This window comes from Amblyraja radiata, chromosome 17, assembly GCF_010909765.2.
Source record: "Amblyraja radiata isolate CabotCenter1 chromosome 17, sAmbRad1.1.pri, whole genome shotgun sequence".
Classification (NCBI taxonomy): domain Eukaryota; kingdom Metazoa; phylum Chordata; class Chondrichthyes; order Rajiformes; family Rajidae; genus Amblyraja; species Amblyraja radiata.
Genome location: NC_045972.1, coordinates 18182213 through 18198784, shown reverse-complemented (window position 1 = coordinate 18198784; position 16572 = coordinate 18182213). Strand labels below are relative to the sequence as shown.

The following is a 16572-nucleotide window of genomic DNA, read 5'->3' as shown; positions in this document are numbered from 1 at the left end:
CTGCAGGGCTGGAGGCACGGGGATACTGAGCAAGTGGGTAGTTTCCTGCCGAGCTATTCTTGCTCTCCGTGTACTTGAAAATCGCTATCTTCTAATCAGTGGCTCCATCATCTTCTTTTTAACGATTTAGGCTCTTTCAAAAAATCCTTTTCACCTTCACGCAGTAAATCTTCTCTCTCCTTCCTGCTGTGCAGTCATAAATTGTCTTTACAATGGAATCTGCAATTAGAGATTATTATTCTGCAATCTAAAGATTAATGTTCCCATTTCCTTTTGAGGAATAAAGTGGGGGTCTCTCTTCAAATAAAAGGGCTGTGGTCGAGTCTATTCGAAAATATGAAAACGCTTACAAATCCCATGAAAGAAGCTCTTCATAATAAACACGAGGGTGCGATGGACACATATTCATCTCTGATAATTAAACAAAGTTACGCAGTTTACACGATAATAACATGTTTAAAATTAAACCTTATTTGAGAAAGAACACATACATACACACTCACGGTGAATGCAGATTTTTATTAATTTTGCGTGCCAAATCTCTCATGCAACAATGCAATAGGGGTTCAAATCGATGGTTTGCCAAACTGCCCCATTGTTGCAATGATATTTCTATATCCCCTCGCCCCATTATCGTTGATGCATCTTTTGATCTGAAGAGCCGTCCGGCGGCTCAACGCTGTGTATCACGCTAATCCATTCGATATGAAGCGATATAAGATTAGATGGGGGAGTTGCGATCGCTGTGTTATACATCCCACCTCTCGCTCCCACACTCACCTGATTGAATGAGGACTGCATCTGGGTTCTAAAGTGCAAAATCTGATACTTACAAAAGGACTTGCACACAATAGTTTGTTCAATTTTCATTAGGAACCGTTTGCTTAAAAATGAATGATGTTCCAAGTGGCACTTCGCCACTCACAGTGTACACACCGTTCCCCAGCACGTTACTTTCACTGTACACTGCACACGCATTTATGCACCCATTACGGGACCTCAGAAGAAGACTGCTGGGTTCTGCTAGTTATTTGCGTCCACGTTTTCGGGGCACGTATTATTTCAAAACAAACAAACATTTAAATCAAAAAGTCGCACTTCAGCGCTCAAACAATTGAACAGACGAATGCTTGAAGAAATCCAACAGCGGGGCAATTGAACACACACCCTTCTTGCCTTCTCTCTACCTTAGCGCTTTCTCGCATTTGACTGTAGAGTAGCGCTCATTTCATTTGCTCATCGTCTCAATTATCAGACAAGTCCGCGTTACGAAATAATTAAAGAGAAAAAGAGTGGACCAGCTTTTGTTAAAACGCATAGACAATTCGAAGGACAATGCAATTAAAAATACTTTTTGTGAGTTTGGGAATAATAAATCAGGCAGCGAACCGCGTTTGTATATTTTCGGGTCATTTTTAATAAATCGGTTAATATTATTACAGGGCATTGCTCTTGCTTTGAGACTCGGTTTATACGATATAATGCTACCCCTTCAACAAGTACGATTGAAGCTAACTCCCAGGCGAAACCAATGTGTCATTGTTCTTTTCGACTTATCGATTGATACAATTTTGTATAAAAATCAGAACTCTCAGTACCGTCCGGACAACACCGGTCCGTCGCCTCCGCCGCCTTTTCAATATAACTTCTTAATAAGTAAATCCCAATTCCTTTTCGATTTATGGACCCATACGGACGAGTTAATACCGATTATTATATGACCACTATCCATGTATTTCCCCCCCAAACTATATACCTTTCAAGCTGACAGAATCACCAGATGGATATTTTGTTGTGCATGGGTAATATGTAAAACAACATTTTGCTAGGATAATATTTTTTCCGATCAATTTCAGATTTAAAAGTTTGTGTGCAGGCAACGTTTCATGGCCAATCGATTATGGTTTAATTCTAGACGCCTGGATTAAATGAATCGGATTAACCTCGTGGTTAAGTATAACTATAATCAACGAAAACTAATTAAGAAGTAGGAAATTAATAATTGTGTTTATGCTGTTCAATACAGGTGAAGGTAGAAATTAAGGAAGGTTTGCTTGAAATATGAAAATCTCAAACTTGCATTAACAAATATTGTCACTAGAGGGCAGCAATAAATAGAGAATGAAAGACAAGTAAAAACAAGCGGTCAGAACCAGTCGGTGTTCTCGTTAAAACTTCCTTGCTATTTGCACTGGCGGTGGATAAAGCACTAACTTGCACGTTAGACTGTCGATTTAGTGCAGTGCCAAACTCGGGAGATAACGCCTTAGTGGGAATTAATTTAATCGCCCTAATACAACTCCAGTGATTCTCGCCGTCATTGGTAATGATTTGAAGTTTTAGTTATTAATATTATTTCACAAAATAGGCTTATTTTTTAAAGAAAGTCTATCTTTTGAAAATACGGAATCCTTGAGCAGAACACTAAATTCTGCCAATGGAGCCTTCACTTGTATAGGTACGTGTGAAAATCGATTTCTAACCTATATCCGCAATGGGAAAATAATTGCCTCTGTAAATTTTCAGTTCAATAATTTATTAAGAGGAAAAGGGCGCTGTGAGGGGGGAATTTTCAATTTCTGCTATTATTGGCTTGGCAAAGAGTCTAGGCACAATAGCAACAGTCAGGGTCCAAGTCAAGGGAAAATCTGACCTTATCTACACGTAGCTCCCTGCTACTGAAGACTTTAGCAACAAGTTGCTGTTTACTGCTACCTACTCTGCATCTTTCAATTGGTATAGACATTAGGATCAGCATAGACATAATAAAACGCGGAGGCATAATACTTGTTGATGGATTTAAAGGTGTCAGTTTTACTCAGACTGCAATGACAGTTTAACACAAAAAAATAGTGAGCCCTGTCTAGGATTGTGGAGTGAGGTAAGCGATTCACCATTGAAACCTTATTCAGATAAGCATTTCGGTCTATCCCATGTAGTCGATCATCGGAATAAAATCTGTGCACTAAGACAGAAATGTATCCATTTCCATCCCGGGTCGATGTTGATGATCTCTTTGGAGAATGATTCCCGATATTTCATATAAATGTCCAAACGTTTACTGCAACCCTTCGCAATAATTTGCTTACCTAAATATATATATATATATTCCTCCTCCATAAACGTAAATGCATTGCATTTTCATCTTCTCAATGTTCCTATCATTCATCGTTCAATTCATTTTAGGTCATCATTTGTTTTCACTTGATCAGTCATTCTTCATAATTCTAGAGACTTTATCGTCGACAGTTTTAATGCAAGCTGTGAACCATGCAACTGAAAAATAAAGAACACTTTTTGACAAATGAAGTAGTGAGATGTTTTCCGTATAAATGAGTATCATTGAACCAATTTCGGATTTTTCAGCAACCATTCGAACAATATTATAACAACTTGTTCGCGGCACTGATTGTCCAGGGTCAGTCAGGAAACATGGGGTCTTATTTTCAGCGGCAAAGCAAATACAAAAACTACAATTGAAAAAATTAATCATTAATATATATAAATATTTATTCTGGTTGTTAATTAATTATTAATTGTCACAATTGTGTTTTTTTTCTTTGCTTTGCAGCTAAACATAAGACCGTATGTTCCCGGACTGACCTACTAATGCGACACTCAATTGTCTTGGTTTTAGTTGTTTAACTGTGGAACATTATTTTTTTATAATCTTACAAGGCAAATAATTCTGAAAGTTGTTTCATTGGTAAGTGTTTGGGGGAAGCTGTCTGTAGATAAAAAGCAATTTCAAAAAAAATAACCGGACAGTATATAAAAGAATGTGTTATCAGACTCCGCCAGACTTCACGGGGACCACAGCACGTTTGGCAATTATTGGCGTGATTACTACTCAGCTGGACACGTTGTTTTGTGCAAACGCAATCTGTAAGATAAAGAGGTCAGATGGTAAAATAAAACGTTAGCGTTGGGCACTTGAAGGTAAATCAGTTCACGCACTGCGGTATTAAAGAGCCCGCGTGTTTATCATTATACGTATATGATTTGATTTTGAATTAATCAAGTAGCAATGCTTAATATTTAATAGAAAACACATGCAATGCTTATGGACCAGAGGCATATTTTGTCTTTTATATCAGTTTGGAGATTCCAATACAATAAAGATGTTAGACATACAACAATAATAAGTTTAGACAAGAGTTCTAATTTATCTGATCCTGTTGCTCTGATTATGTTGGAATTGACAGTTGCAATTACAATGTATCTTTCTATTTTACAATGCAATATACTGCCTGAGCAAGTATTTGCTTGTGTTCTTGATTTAATTTTTAAAATGATCAAAATACGGTTGTCGTGCCTTTGCAATCAGATCATTCCTTTGTTTATCCTTTTGGTGGCAAAATGACCAGTCACACCATGCGCTTCTATCGGCGCCGCTGCGAATTATTTGTTAAAACAAATTTAATGCATCGCCAGGTCCCCTGATTTTTCCCCTGTAATCATTTTATACACTGTCCTTGTATATTTGATTTGAGTGTCCTCACAATAAATTAAACAACCATTACTTTTTTCAAAAACACGAATATGTCAAACCTTGACCTAGCTGCTTGAGGGGGGATGTCAGAGCCAGCACCTTCTCAGATCACGTACTTTATTAATTAGCTAACTTGAATTGATTTCTAATGAAAATAGTTAAAACGGCGTGAACTATTTGTGCCGAATCCACTTGCCCGAGCAAGACCGCGCCAGTAATCGGCTTTTAGAGTTAGGTAAAAATACAATGTTATATATTTTTTAAATAAAATAGCAGGTAGTTTTGTCCTTGCGGAGGGAACGTGTGGAATTTCGTTGGAAATAGTCAATTTCATGTGCCAGGTGAGTATGGGAAGTCAATGCAATAAATTACATTTAATCAAAAATCTTTGTGACTTATTACATTCCGATTAAGATTCAAATGCATGTGCGAAAAATTCTATTCTCGCCTAATACATAAACTATTTACAATGCTTAACTTTGTTTTTTTTTATTTTTAGTGAAACCTGTTTCAATTTAAATTACGCCACCTACGTGCGCGGATATGTAGTAACACTCCCCGGCTCCTGCGTTGATTGGTTTAAAGTTTGCAGAAGGGGTGGAGCATGCCTGCCGTAAAAACCTCGTTCTCCTGAAAGTTTTTGAAAGTTCCCAAAACCTTTAGGACTATCTACGGGCGCGCTCTTAATCAAGGACTAAAATTGGATCCACGCCTTCAATCAATAAAGATTATAACTAAAATCTAGTTGCAAGCAGAGATTTGTGTCGAATTCAAAGCACACCCGTGTTAACATCGACGATGCAGGCGCGTTACCCGGTGTCAGACCCCAATGCTCTCGGAGTCGTGCCTTATCTCAACGACCAAAATTATTACCGAGCCGCTGGCAGCTATGGCAACATGCCTACCCCGATGAGCGTGTATTCGGGACACGATCAATATACTTCAGGTATGGCGAGAACTTACGGACCTTACCATCACCACCAACAGCCGGCTCCCAAAGACCTGGTGAAGCCTCCATACAGCTACATCGCCCTTATAACCATGGCAATCCAGAATGCGCCTGATAAGAAAATTACTCTCAATGGGATATATCAGTTTATCATGGATCGCTTTCCATTTTACCGTGAAAATAAACAGGGTTGGCAGAACAGCATCCGCCACAACTTATCTCTGAACGAGTGTTTTGTTAAAGTGCCGCGGGATGATAAAAAGCCAGGTAAAGGGAGCTACTGGTCGCTAGATCCCGATTCGTACAACATGTTTGAGAACGGCAGCTTTTTGCGGAGAAGGAGGAGATTTAAGAAAAAGGACGCGATGAGGGACAAGGAAGAGCGAGACCGTCAGCAGAAAGATCATAAAGGCGTCCAGAACTCGGTTTCGCAGAGCGACACCGCCAAGGACAATATGGGTAAAAAGGTGGTGGTCAAAAAAGAAGCCGTGTCCCCCGGAATGCCTGTCATCACCAAAGTCGAGAGCTTAGAGAGCCCGGACAACAACAGTATGATGCAAGACAGCCCGAGAAGTGTTGCTTCCACACCGTCTGTTTCAACAGAAAGTTCCATCCCTGACCACAATCCTTCAAACAACAGCCTGTCCGGCTTCAGCGTGGAAAATATTATGACATTAAGGACATCTCCTCACGGAGATCTGAATCCGGTGGCTGTGCCCGCGAGTAGGACTGGTATGGTTTCCTCTTTGCCGGTGAATTATCCTCAAACGCCACAATCCATCTACAGCCCGGCGTGCAGTCAAAATCTCGACTCGAGTGGAAGTTACCATTGTAGTATGAGAACCATGAGTCTGTACGCAGGGGACAGGAACAGCCACATGTTGGTGCCCACCAACTTAGAGGATGCTATCTCAGATCATTCTGTCAGTACCAGCTCCTCGCTCAACGCCATGAACCTTAGCACGGCGCAGGAAGGAGTCCTAACCTCTGGTCACCATCAGCAGTCCGGGAGCGCAGGACAAGCGGCTTCCTGGTACATGAACCACGGGGCAGATCTCAATCACCTCCCGGGCCACACATTCGGAGGGCAACACCAGACTTTCCCCAATGTTCGGGAGATGTTCAACTCCCACCGGCTCGGCATTGAGAGCTCAGCCCTCAGTGACCATCAGGTGAGCGGGAACACAAGCTGTCAAATTCCTTATCGATCAACACCGTCAGTATACCGTCATTCAGGCCCATACGCCTACGACTGCAATAAGTATTGATTTAGAAACCAACCTATCTATCTTTAACACAAAAAAAGTCTATATTTGGGAATGAAAACAAAGCAGCATTCGCATCTTAAGGCTGCATATAAAATATTGACTGTGACTTTCCAAACTGCGGTGCGAGTGGCCAAACGAGTTGTCGATTTGTAGTTAGTGTGTTTGAGGATTTTGAGACCTCAAAAGACAGTCTTTGCTTAAAATTCTTAAAAACAAGGGAAGCCTACTTGAATAATTAAAAGTTAGTAAAACGGCAAGTGCCAAGTGTAGGGTTTAAAACTGTTTAATGGACCAATATTCTAGTGATACGTGTTCTGTTCTGTCTGTGCAGTATTTGTTTAACAACATCAAGTTCCATTTTAAAATGCTTTCTCTTTTCTCTCCTAACGTTTTGTCTGGTGTTGATGCAACGTTATATTTGATGTAAATTGTACGATTTTCTATGGAGGCTACGTTACAGAGCCATTTAATATATTTTAGTTCCGTTCACTGGATGTCGATTTTATTGTTCCCAGCCTTTGTAAAGTGCCAAAGCGTAACTGTTACTCAACCTCAGTTTTATAGCCGTGTGCTTTGTACAGTGTAATTCTTATTACGTTATTATCAACGATATATTTGCTCCGTTTAGAACCAAAGAACTAATTTATTGGATGCATAGTATTTTTCTAAACCTCGAGATCTCTTTTTTTTTAAAGAAGTGACGGTGTATATTGGTGACCCAGGCCCCGATGCCGTGAGCGCTCCTTCAGAGGAGAGGATTGTAGTGGTTGTTTTAAGAACACTTCCTTTTTCGAGTTCAGTTGATCTCAATTGCTGTATTTATCTGAAAAAAAACCCCACAATAAATCAGCGTTGTTTTTATTTGCCTTATGTTAGAGTGGCGTTGTGGACGTTTTTTTTGAGAGAAAAAATTACTGCATGCTGTTTTGTTATTGGTTAAAAACAAACAGTGTTCTCTGTTCTCTGCAATTTTCTACTAACTCCAAGTACCGCAGAATTAAATAATGCGGGTTTAAGATAGAGTTTACTAAATACTGAAAGTCATCCCTTTTCTGAGAAACGTTAAGCTTTTAAAATGTCAAAAACGAAATACGTTTTTCTAACAGGCCAACTAAGGATAAGCAATCTTGTCGCAAAACAATGATCTGAGGCGATTTGACACTCAGCTCCAAGTTTAAATGACAATTAATTACTCTCTTGACTGTGTTTTGAAATATGATTTCAAATTTTCAAAATATTTTCTGCTTTGATCAAATATGCCTTTTCAACTTTAGTTATGCTATTCTACTTGAGCATTACACAGTGCACATTTCACCAATTACAGAACATCTGATCGGCAAGTACTTTAAATTAACCGATACGTCCCTTAAAAGACTCTGAACAATTAAAAATAGGTACGTAAAATTCTATCTAAAGGCAACCAAACTATTGCAATTTTCGAGTTCATTTCTATCACGGAATTCGTGTATATTTTGCTACTTCGAACAGGCAGTGATGTTGATTAAAAAGAATGAGACTCCAAAGACAAGCAAACAGTTCAGTTAACATGATTTAAAAAATCTTATTATGTTTGCCAGGAACTAACCAGAAAGTGGAAAGGTAGTCAGCGCATTTTATTTCATAAATCAGCTTAATCAATGGACCTCCAAAATTCTGGTTACCTTACCCAGGGTAAATTTGCAAGAGGGAAAATTCAATTATTGAGGTGAGATATCTTGTTTGTCACTTGTAGATTTAGTATTAATTGAACAAATGGCATTTTGTGAATATAGTCCCCGATTACATAGGAAAGTGGTGCATTTAATCAAGAAAGCAACTGGTCTACAGCGCACTGAGTAGCTGTCAGACTAAAGACCTTAAGAAGGCCCGTGGCCAAATTTTCATTCGGCAGACTCTATTGTAAACTAACTTTGGCAGGTTTGGACCTGATGAAAGTTATTGGAAAGTGCATGAAGTAAGCCCGAGGTATAATTGACCAAAAGACATGTATGAATGAGTGTATGAACGCTTGCTTCAGCAAACATGCGGGCGCTGCTTCAAATCGGACCGCTCTGTCTCCTTGTGCACAGAATCCAGGACCAACTGATGGCCCCGGTAGATAGTTGCACCTGTCATTAACAATATACTTGAAAGTCAGCTGCGAATAGTATGCGCAAACATCTGGGGTTGGGTAATCAAAACGGAAGTCTGTCTGGCGCTCTGGGATCCCAGTGATTTGCATGATTCAAATAAACTAAAATGTTCAGTTCAAACTTGGAATAAACGATTCCTCTGTTTCTGTGTTTAAAAAAATGGCCTTTTAACTACGCATGCAATTTTATGCCAAGAACCAGGCATGGAAATCGCGTGCATTTTTTTTCGCCAATCTGAGATCAATTTTGTGTTGGCATTTCTTTTTTAAATATAAGTTTTCATTTTTCGCACGCTAGTACACTGAACACACCGTAATTAAGTCGAGCAGGCTAAGCAATTTGGCAACGTTTAAAATAAACTATTATTAACAGAAAGATCGACTTAAAATTGAACAGTATCTAACTTTGTATCAATACGATGTGAAATGGGGGCCCTTATATAATGCAACACGCCTTGAAATGCCAAAGGCGTTTAGGTGATGTAACTTCAACCCCCACTAACAATAAGCATTGAACCCGGATTAGTAAACGATCTGTCTACAAATATCACCTAAAGTCAATCTCAAAGGTGGCCCACTCAGATAAATCCCACTCCCCGCTTTCCCATTGTGTTGCGTCTAATACCGTACAGAGTAACTTGTTAATACAGCATTTGGTTCAGATTCTACTCTCTTCTCCGGATTTAATTTCTGGGAATAAATAATTAATTTCAATTTCTGTTTAAAAAAATAAACGCCACTCGACCTTGCACTGAGACTGGTTAATGGTCAAATGTGATCTGAATACAGGAATGGGCTTTCTCCCAGTTTGATATATAAACCATTAGTAAAGGCCTATAATAGCAGAATACTCGGGAGTGCCAACTGTACAATCATCTACTATCAATATATAGATGTTTGGCACTATTTTCTGTTTTGGTACAAATATCGCTGCCACGTAACTGGTAGCTGCCCCGTCCGAAGTTAGAACGATAGCTATGCATCTTTGCAAAACAAAAGGATACCAATTGTACACGTTTGCAAACAAACGAGCGACAAACACCCCCTCGGCGCAGTGTGAGCGTGTGGATTAATGACATCAATACGTTCAGCAGTAATAAGAGAGCCATTGATTGGGCTTTATTCCCCAGGCACAGTTTTAACACGGGGCAAACTGTCCTCATTCAAGCAGTGTAATCGCTTGCCTTTTCTGCAAGCTCACGAGTCTTGTTCTTCACGCAACGTTGAGTAGATGGCCACCTGCCTTCAAGGGCCAGAATAGTTCATCACCCAGATAACAGCCGAATGAGAGCGTCAATGTAATTTTATACATTGGATAGTGTACTTTTTTAACGAGAGGAAACACATGGTAATGTAATTGACACTGTGTATTCTTTAGACTCGGACAAACCAAGTTTAGACTAGAAGGTACAAAAAACTAAGGTGTTTTTGATGTTAAGAAGGTTGAGGTATTGAAAGCCACGCCGTTTATTTAATTTCTTTGGAATCAAGGTGAATCATTTAAACCATACACCGACCTTCATATTATAATGTCGCTGTTTAGACGCTGATTGCAATAATATTATCCTGGACTATTAATGCTATCAAGGGAATTGAATAGCGGTTTGATGCTGGCGCTCAGATCTTCTTATTCCTTATTTCATATTGATCGTGTCAAATACGGAAATATTTTAGAGGAAGACAGAATTTCTTAACCCTTTTCATGCAATGGGAAACATGTTTCATTCAGAATCTGTGCCCCTTCCTCCATCAATTTTCCAATCACTGTCTATCCTATATCTGTTCGGGAAATGGACCCAACGCTGGGAGGGGAGGGGGGGGGGGGGGGGGGGGGGGGGGGGGGGGGGCTGGCATGCATTATAGCGATGTAGGTGGACGCCGTCAGAAATTTGAGAACAATCGTTTCTCATGCAGATACAACGGAATTCTTCTCCTTGCGTCAGAGATAGGGAAGGAGGAATCAGACAGGGATGTTCAAAGTCATGGAAGATTTTGATACTCTGCTTCGAGTTGCCAAGCCGCTGTTTAAAAGAGGGCACCGCTTCAGCGTGATTGTCTAAAGCAGAGGTGGTGACATGACGGAACAAGTCTGTGCGTTTTGTACAGGCATCATTGTAATTGTAGCGCACTGGATAAAAGGCGGTGGAAAGGGCTTTAATAACAATTTCAAAAGGATTAGTACTTGAAAAAAAGGGTATGTTTGGAAGACTACCGGGGAAGACTAGGGGAGAAAGACAATTACGGTGACACGTGCAAACTGGTCGCACAGGAATGATAGGTAGAATTAAATCACTCTGCACAGTACAATTTGAAGGTTCAACGTCGCCACACGCATCACCATTTCAGACAGCAACTTGAATAAAGAAAATTATTTATTTTTTTGTCAGAGAACCGACTTTACTGCGACGAGGCCAGAAACCACACCGAAAAGTCAACCAAGTATTATTTTATCTGTGCCCTTCTTTCCCACTTCCTTCCAGTTTTAGGGACCCACATTTACAAAGAACTATCTGCATCTCAGTAACCTCTCAAAAGCGCTTCACTTCTAACGAATTATCCTGAAATGTTGCAACTGCTATGCAAATAATAAAACACAAACAGCCCCAGAAATAGAGCAATAAATATTATAAAAGTTGTTTATATGATTGTAAAAAGGGTATGAAATGTGAGCCCAAAAATAAAAACCACGCCACATCTGGCTTTACTGCGCTAATTTAAAATATATCTAGATATTGTTTGTGGAATAATGTCTGACCGCAATTCATCCATTGCATATTCTATAACAAATTAAAACTCTTTGGGTGTATTACTGATATTTTTGGACGTTCTACAACAACAACCCGTCCAAGTTTGAATCTGAATGAGACATTCTATGTGAGCAGCGTGAAAGTGTGTCAGCATTTATCCAGTGTTGGAATCTCTGCGAAAGTCATTATTGCATCTCGTATTTCAACTTAAAGTTAATTACTGAAATGACAAGCATAGTCCTTACTGGTTTCAGTCAAGCCTATAATTGGAATACGTAGACTGTAGTAGGTGTTTATCCAAAATGCAACGATCCGAGTGTTATGATAATAACGGTATTAATAACGATAGTCACAATCAGCGTCGTGATGGTTGCACGTAAAACACACACACAACGACAACAATTTCACGTGACGGGATCAGTTCCAAGTCGGACTGAATATCCTTTGCGCCGATATTTACAATAGTTTTTTATTATTATTGCATAGATTTCCCAGATGAGGCGTCAATTAAACTAAAGACTTTCAAATAAATAGTCGCACGAAACATTTATCGCGACACAAGTTTGGCGACTTTTCAGGGTAGCCTTAGCATGTGATCGATCTCTAGTTGGTCCAATACAAATCTGCGTTGCGCAGGTCCGGCTATGGTTGGGTATAACTCTGAGGTAAACGCGTCCAAACATCCCCAAAAAGATAACTGATGAGTTAAATAAAGTACCCAGGTTGACCAAAATTTAACAAATAAAACATCAAACTGTAAACAAAACGGTGTAAGAACAGGAAAAAAAGAATAACAAACTATTCTTTGAAACATTTACACCTTTACTTTAAAGGTAAATTAAGTGATTTGTTTATTGATTAAAATCTTTAAAAAAAAATAAAACTGCAGATTTCTACCGGTCAAATTGACGAAATATATAAAAAATTGTGGACAACGTGAAAGATCACGTATTCGAATTCTTAAAACGGAACTAAAATCTCCAGCCATAGGTAAACAGGATGTCTACATTTGGCATTTAATTTTGTCTCTAAACTAAATAAAAAAAAGTTTCTGTGCTTCTGCGCTTGGAAAATAGCGTGAATGCGTTGTTCCAATCCTGAAGAGGTTAACAGGATATGTACACGTTGTGGTCTTTTTTTAACATCTTCATCCCAGAAGAACAAAGAACCCAATTGTTAAACTGATCATAAATATATGGAAAATAAAAATGTCATTTCCAAGCTGACTGTTAAAAGACTGCAATGTCCTTTTTTTTGGGGGGGGGGGAGACGTTTTTCGCGAGAAATTGTGTAGAAAGTAAAAAAAAACTTATGAACCTTGCCATCCATTTAGATTTGTCTAATTGTTTCAAGCGCATTCGGGTCCCTTGAGGTTTTATTCCTGCCTTCCACTTGTACTGCAGCTCACATCACAAGGATATCTTGGGTGGTGGAGCAGGGAGAGTATGAAATTGACCTGTAACTGACAAGCAGGTCATTGTTGAAGCATTGTTCCGTTTTTGGTATTTGTTACAATGTTGCCGTGTTTCAAAACGCGTTTTCGTCTTTGTTTACAGCCGCTTATCAATCGTTGCTTACAAGTGATGGAAAAAAAAGGTAATTCCCAATCAAAGATATCGCAGCATTCTTCGCATTTCCATTTAGATCCACTCAATGAATAGAGAATCCAACATTTATGTAATCATTAGACAGCTGTGATTACTTACAAAGTTGTTATAATCCCCATCCCTGTTGTAAACAGGAAAAGCATGTAATATAAAGCAAGAGGCATATATTAACAATGAAACCGGTCCATGAAAGAGAAACTTTTTATTTAGTATTCTTTGCCAAGTTCCCCTTTTATGGAATCTTGACGCTTGGAACTTTTCTCCTTTGCAAGTGCTCTTCCTGACAGCCTCCGGCCCATCTTGTACTCCGCAGATGGTTATACAAAATGACCAGCTGTGTGCAACAACAACGGTCACTGAGAGAATATAGCACTTTCCGATTAAAGTTCCCGCGATTGCGGGATAGGTGTCAAATAAAGGATCAATGTAACATTTGCACACGTTAAATTGCTTGTGTCGACATTGCAGTCTAGGTATGAACATAGGTAGTGGCTCCGTGTGCGAGTGTGTGTGTGTGTGTGTGTGCGCGCGTTCGGAACATCAGCGGTGGACGTGATATTTCAAACATCAGGTCAGTGCGTTTATGTATTGGGTGCCCGGAAATTTTTCCAAATAAACACAGCTTGATTCAACTTGGGTGGGCAGACTTATCAACAGACTAATTCTATAAACAAATGAACGAACAACCAAGTAAGCGATTGGTTGGTACCTCGCAGACACGTGGAGAGAGCCTAGGCTTTTTTTTGCAGTGAAATTTAATTAATGTGGGTGGGCTGGGAATAAAACGACTGTTTATCATAGACAATTTATTTTCCAGTGCAAAGTCAACATAAAATAGCAACTTACAACAATTATTTAACATTTTAAGCCGTGACGAAGGGACAAAGTGGGAACAATCTTAAGAGAGCAGTGCTCACATTTGCTGAACTGTAGCGCACAGGGTCCACATCGGACTCCTGCAAGACCACGTTTTATTCTGTAGTAAACTGTGAATCCTTCTGAACGTTTGAAAGAAAAGAAGAGGTTGGAAAGGTTTGCTCAGGAATCGCTATGAACCATATCTATAGCAACCAGTTGCAGCAGCTCAAAGGGTCAGGACCTGCTCTGTGCTTGAATCGTGGTTCTTCAGTCTACCTGTACGGTGGTGACAATGGGATATTCTCTTTGGAGTTCGGGGGCAACAATGTGATGAGCAGACAAGAGCCTCCTCAGAAGCCACCTTACAGTTACATTGCTCTGATTGCCATGGCTATCAAGAGTGTCCCAGACCAGAGAGTAACGTTGAATGGCATCTATCAGTTCATCATGGAGCGCTTCCCATTTTACCATGACAACAAGCAAGGGTGGCAAAACTCCATCAGGCACAACCTGTCACTAAACGACTGTTTTATCAAAGTCCCTCGGGAGAAGGGCAAGCCCGGTAAAGGGAGTTACTGGACCCTGGATCCGAGGTGCACGGACATGTTTGAAAATGGGAACTACAGACGGAGGAAAAGAAAGGCCAAGACTCAGGGGACCCAGGATCAGAAAGAGACAAAGAGAAGCAGAATCGAAATCGTCGAGAAGTGTACAGTGGCTGGCGATTGCCCCAAAACCGCATCCGATCGCGACATCAAAGGCTGGCCCGCCTCGCCTGATTCTGATCATGTCAGGCCCGCAGGTGATTCGCCAGACAATGTTCATGCAGGCAACGTGAAAAGCGAAAGTGTCGCAGAAAGTCAAGAAGGTTGCCATCTTTTGTTAATGCCATCGGATCCCGAGCGCAAAGGTGACCAGACATTGAAACGTGGAGGATTAACATTTATTTATCCTTTTGGTGCTGAAGCACTCGACCAGGCCGCGACCCACCATGTCCAATCTGGGATTTGGACCAACCCATCAGGGCTTCCTTGTGCCGTGCCCACCCCCCTTCCAGCAATCACCCCCACTCAATCTGGATTGAGATGTATCCCAGGGGAAGGGATATATTTCGATAACGTTAGCCAAGGTGGCGAGAAACCAACAGAGGATTTTACAGGAGGCTCGCCGACTTCAGCTGAAAAATTCTCTCTGTCTCAGATGTCACCTCGGAGAAATAACTCGCCGAAAGATGTAGGAACCTCTGGAACCCAAAGTTTTGGACCGTCATCACTGGTTGGAGACCAGAGTCAGGAGAGCAGAGAGCAAAAACCTGAATCTAGCCACATCCCACACGCCGAAAAACCGAAGAGTTTTAGCATAGAAAGCATCCTATCTAAGAAAAGCCACCACGACGACAGCGGTAATGCAACCGAACAGGTCGATAAATCCCCGGGGCGTCCAAATTCAAAGCTAAATTTAGGGATCCAATCCAATAGATGTTTCGGCAGTTCGCTTTTAGATACCTCGCCAAGGGTCTCCGCAGCCTTTAACACCACCTTGCCGTTTGATACACATCAGTTACCGGGTAAATATTGTCAAATCGGGTTTCCGTTTTATTCGTACTTTCCACTGACTTGTTCTGAAACGTGTTTTAATTTTAAATAGGTCACAAATTTATCAAACACGCACCCAAATTCCACCTGTGGTACTAGGGCCGATTTTATAACCAATGTATATTACGTGATCTTAGAATGTAGCCAATTGTCAATGTATTATTCAGACGCCTCCAACATCTAGATATATTAATTTTACAAAACAATTGTTGTACAGCAGTTTACATTTCCGAGTACATACATCCTCTTAATTATCTATTAGGCGACTTTTTATGATTGGAGAGAGCCCTTGCATTTACAACTTGCCTTTAAGTGTCACAAGCACCCTAATGCCATCACGTACAGAAAACTAGATGGGATATCGTTTTAGCTTCTGTATCACAGAAGACACGTATTTCCATTGATGAATATTTAGGTGATAGAGATTTCATTAGTCCATTAGTAAACGTCACGCTTGCTTAAGACGGCATATCATGATGTCAACAACCATTTTATGAGACAGATCCCAGCTGCTCGAGTTAATGTATATCTGACCAGCCTTGCTCTTCTGTACGCTGTTTCTCTCTCACTGCCACGCCAATTCGTACAAAAACCGATTGCCACCAAGTATAACGTTTGGTTATTTTATTGGTTTTGTAACAGGAATACGAATATGTATTAAACGATTTTGATTAAGTTGTATCACTTCTATTTTTATTAAATGAGTTAATGATTTTAATTGTGTTGCGTTGCTGTTTATTTTTTTTTACACGACGGAAAGGAAGGTGATTACATACTTAATTCAGGTAATTGATAACAGAGTGGGTGGAGGCGGGAGGGGTGGAAAGGACGGGCACACCTTGCTCGTCCGCTCCAGTGAGATGGAAAGACGTGTCCTAACTTTTTACGCGGAACGGCTCCTTACAAAGGCGACACCCAGCTGCCT

The 16572-nt window shown here is 40.2% G+C and overlaps 3 protein-coding genes across 3 annotated transcripts in view; 2 read left to right on the top strand and 1 right to left on the bottom strand.

The window, feature by feature from the left end:
- mthfsd (methenyltetrahydrofolate synthetase domain containing) overlaps positions 1-1305 on the bottom strand; it is a 63898-nt gene extending 62593 nt beyond the window's left edge. The window contains exon 1 of the mRNA XM_033035809.1: positions 834-1305. Within this exon, the coding sequence (XP_032891700.1) occupies positions 834-870 (37 nt within the window). The 5' untranslated portion in view covers positions 871-1305. The remainder of the gene's footprint in view (positions 1-833) is intronic.
- Positions 1306-4978: 3673 nt separating this feature from the next.
- Positions 4979-7579, top strand: foxc2 (forkhead box C2). The gene has a single exon (XM_033035805.1). The coding sequence runs from the start codon at positions 5291-5293 to the stop codon at positions 6707-6709; it is 1419 nt and encodes a 472-aa protein (XP_032891696.1). The 5' UTR covers positions 4979-5290; the 3' UTR covers positions 6710-7579.
- Positions 7580-12866: 5287 nt separating this feature from the next.
- Positions 12867-16361, top strand: foxl1 (forkhead box L1). The gene has a single exon (XM_033035804.1). It carries the CDS (start codon positions 14245-14247, stop codon positions 15697-15699), a length of 1455 nt encoding a protein of 484 aa, XP_032891695.1. The 5' UTR covers positions 12867-14244; the 3' UTR covers positions 15700-16361.
- Positions 16362-16572: the final 211 nt, after the last annotated feature.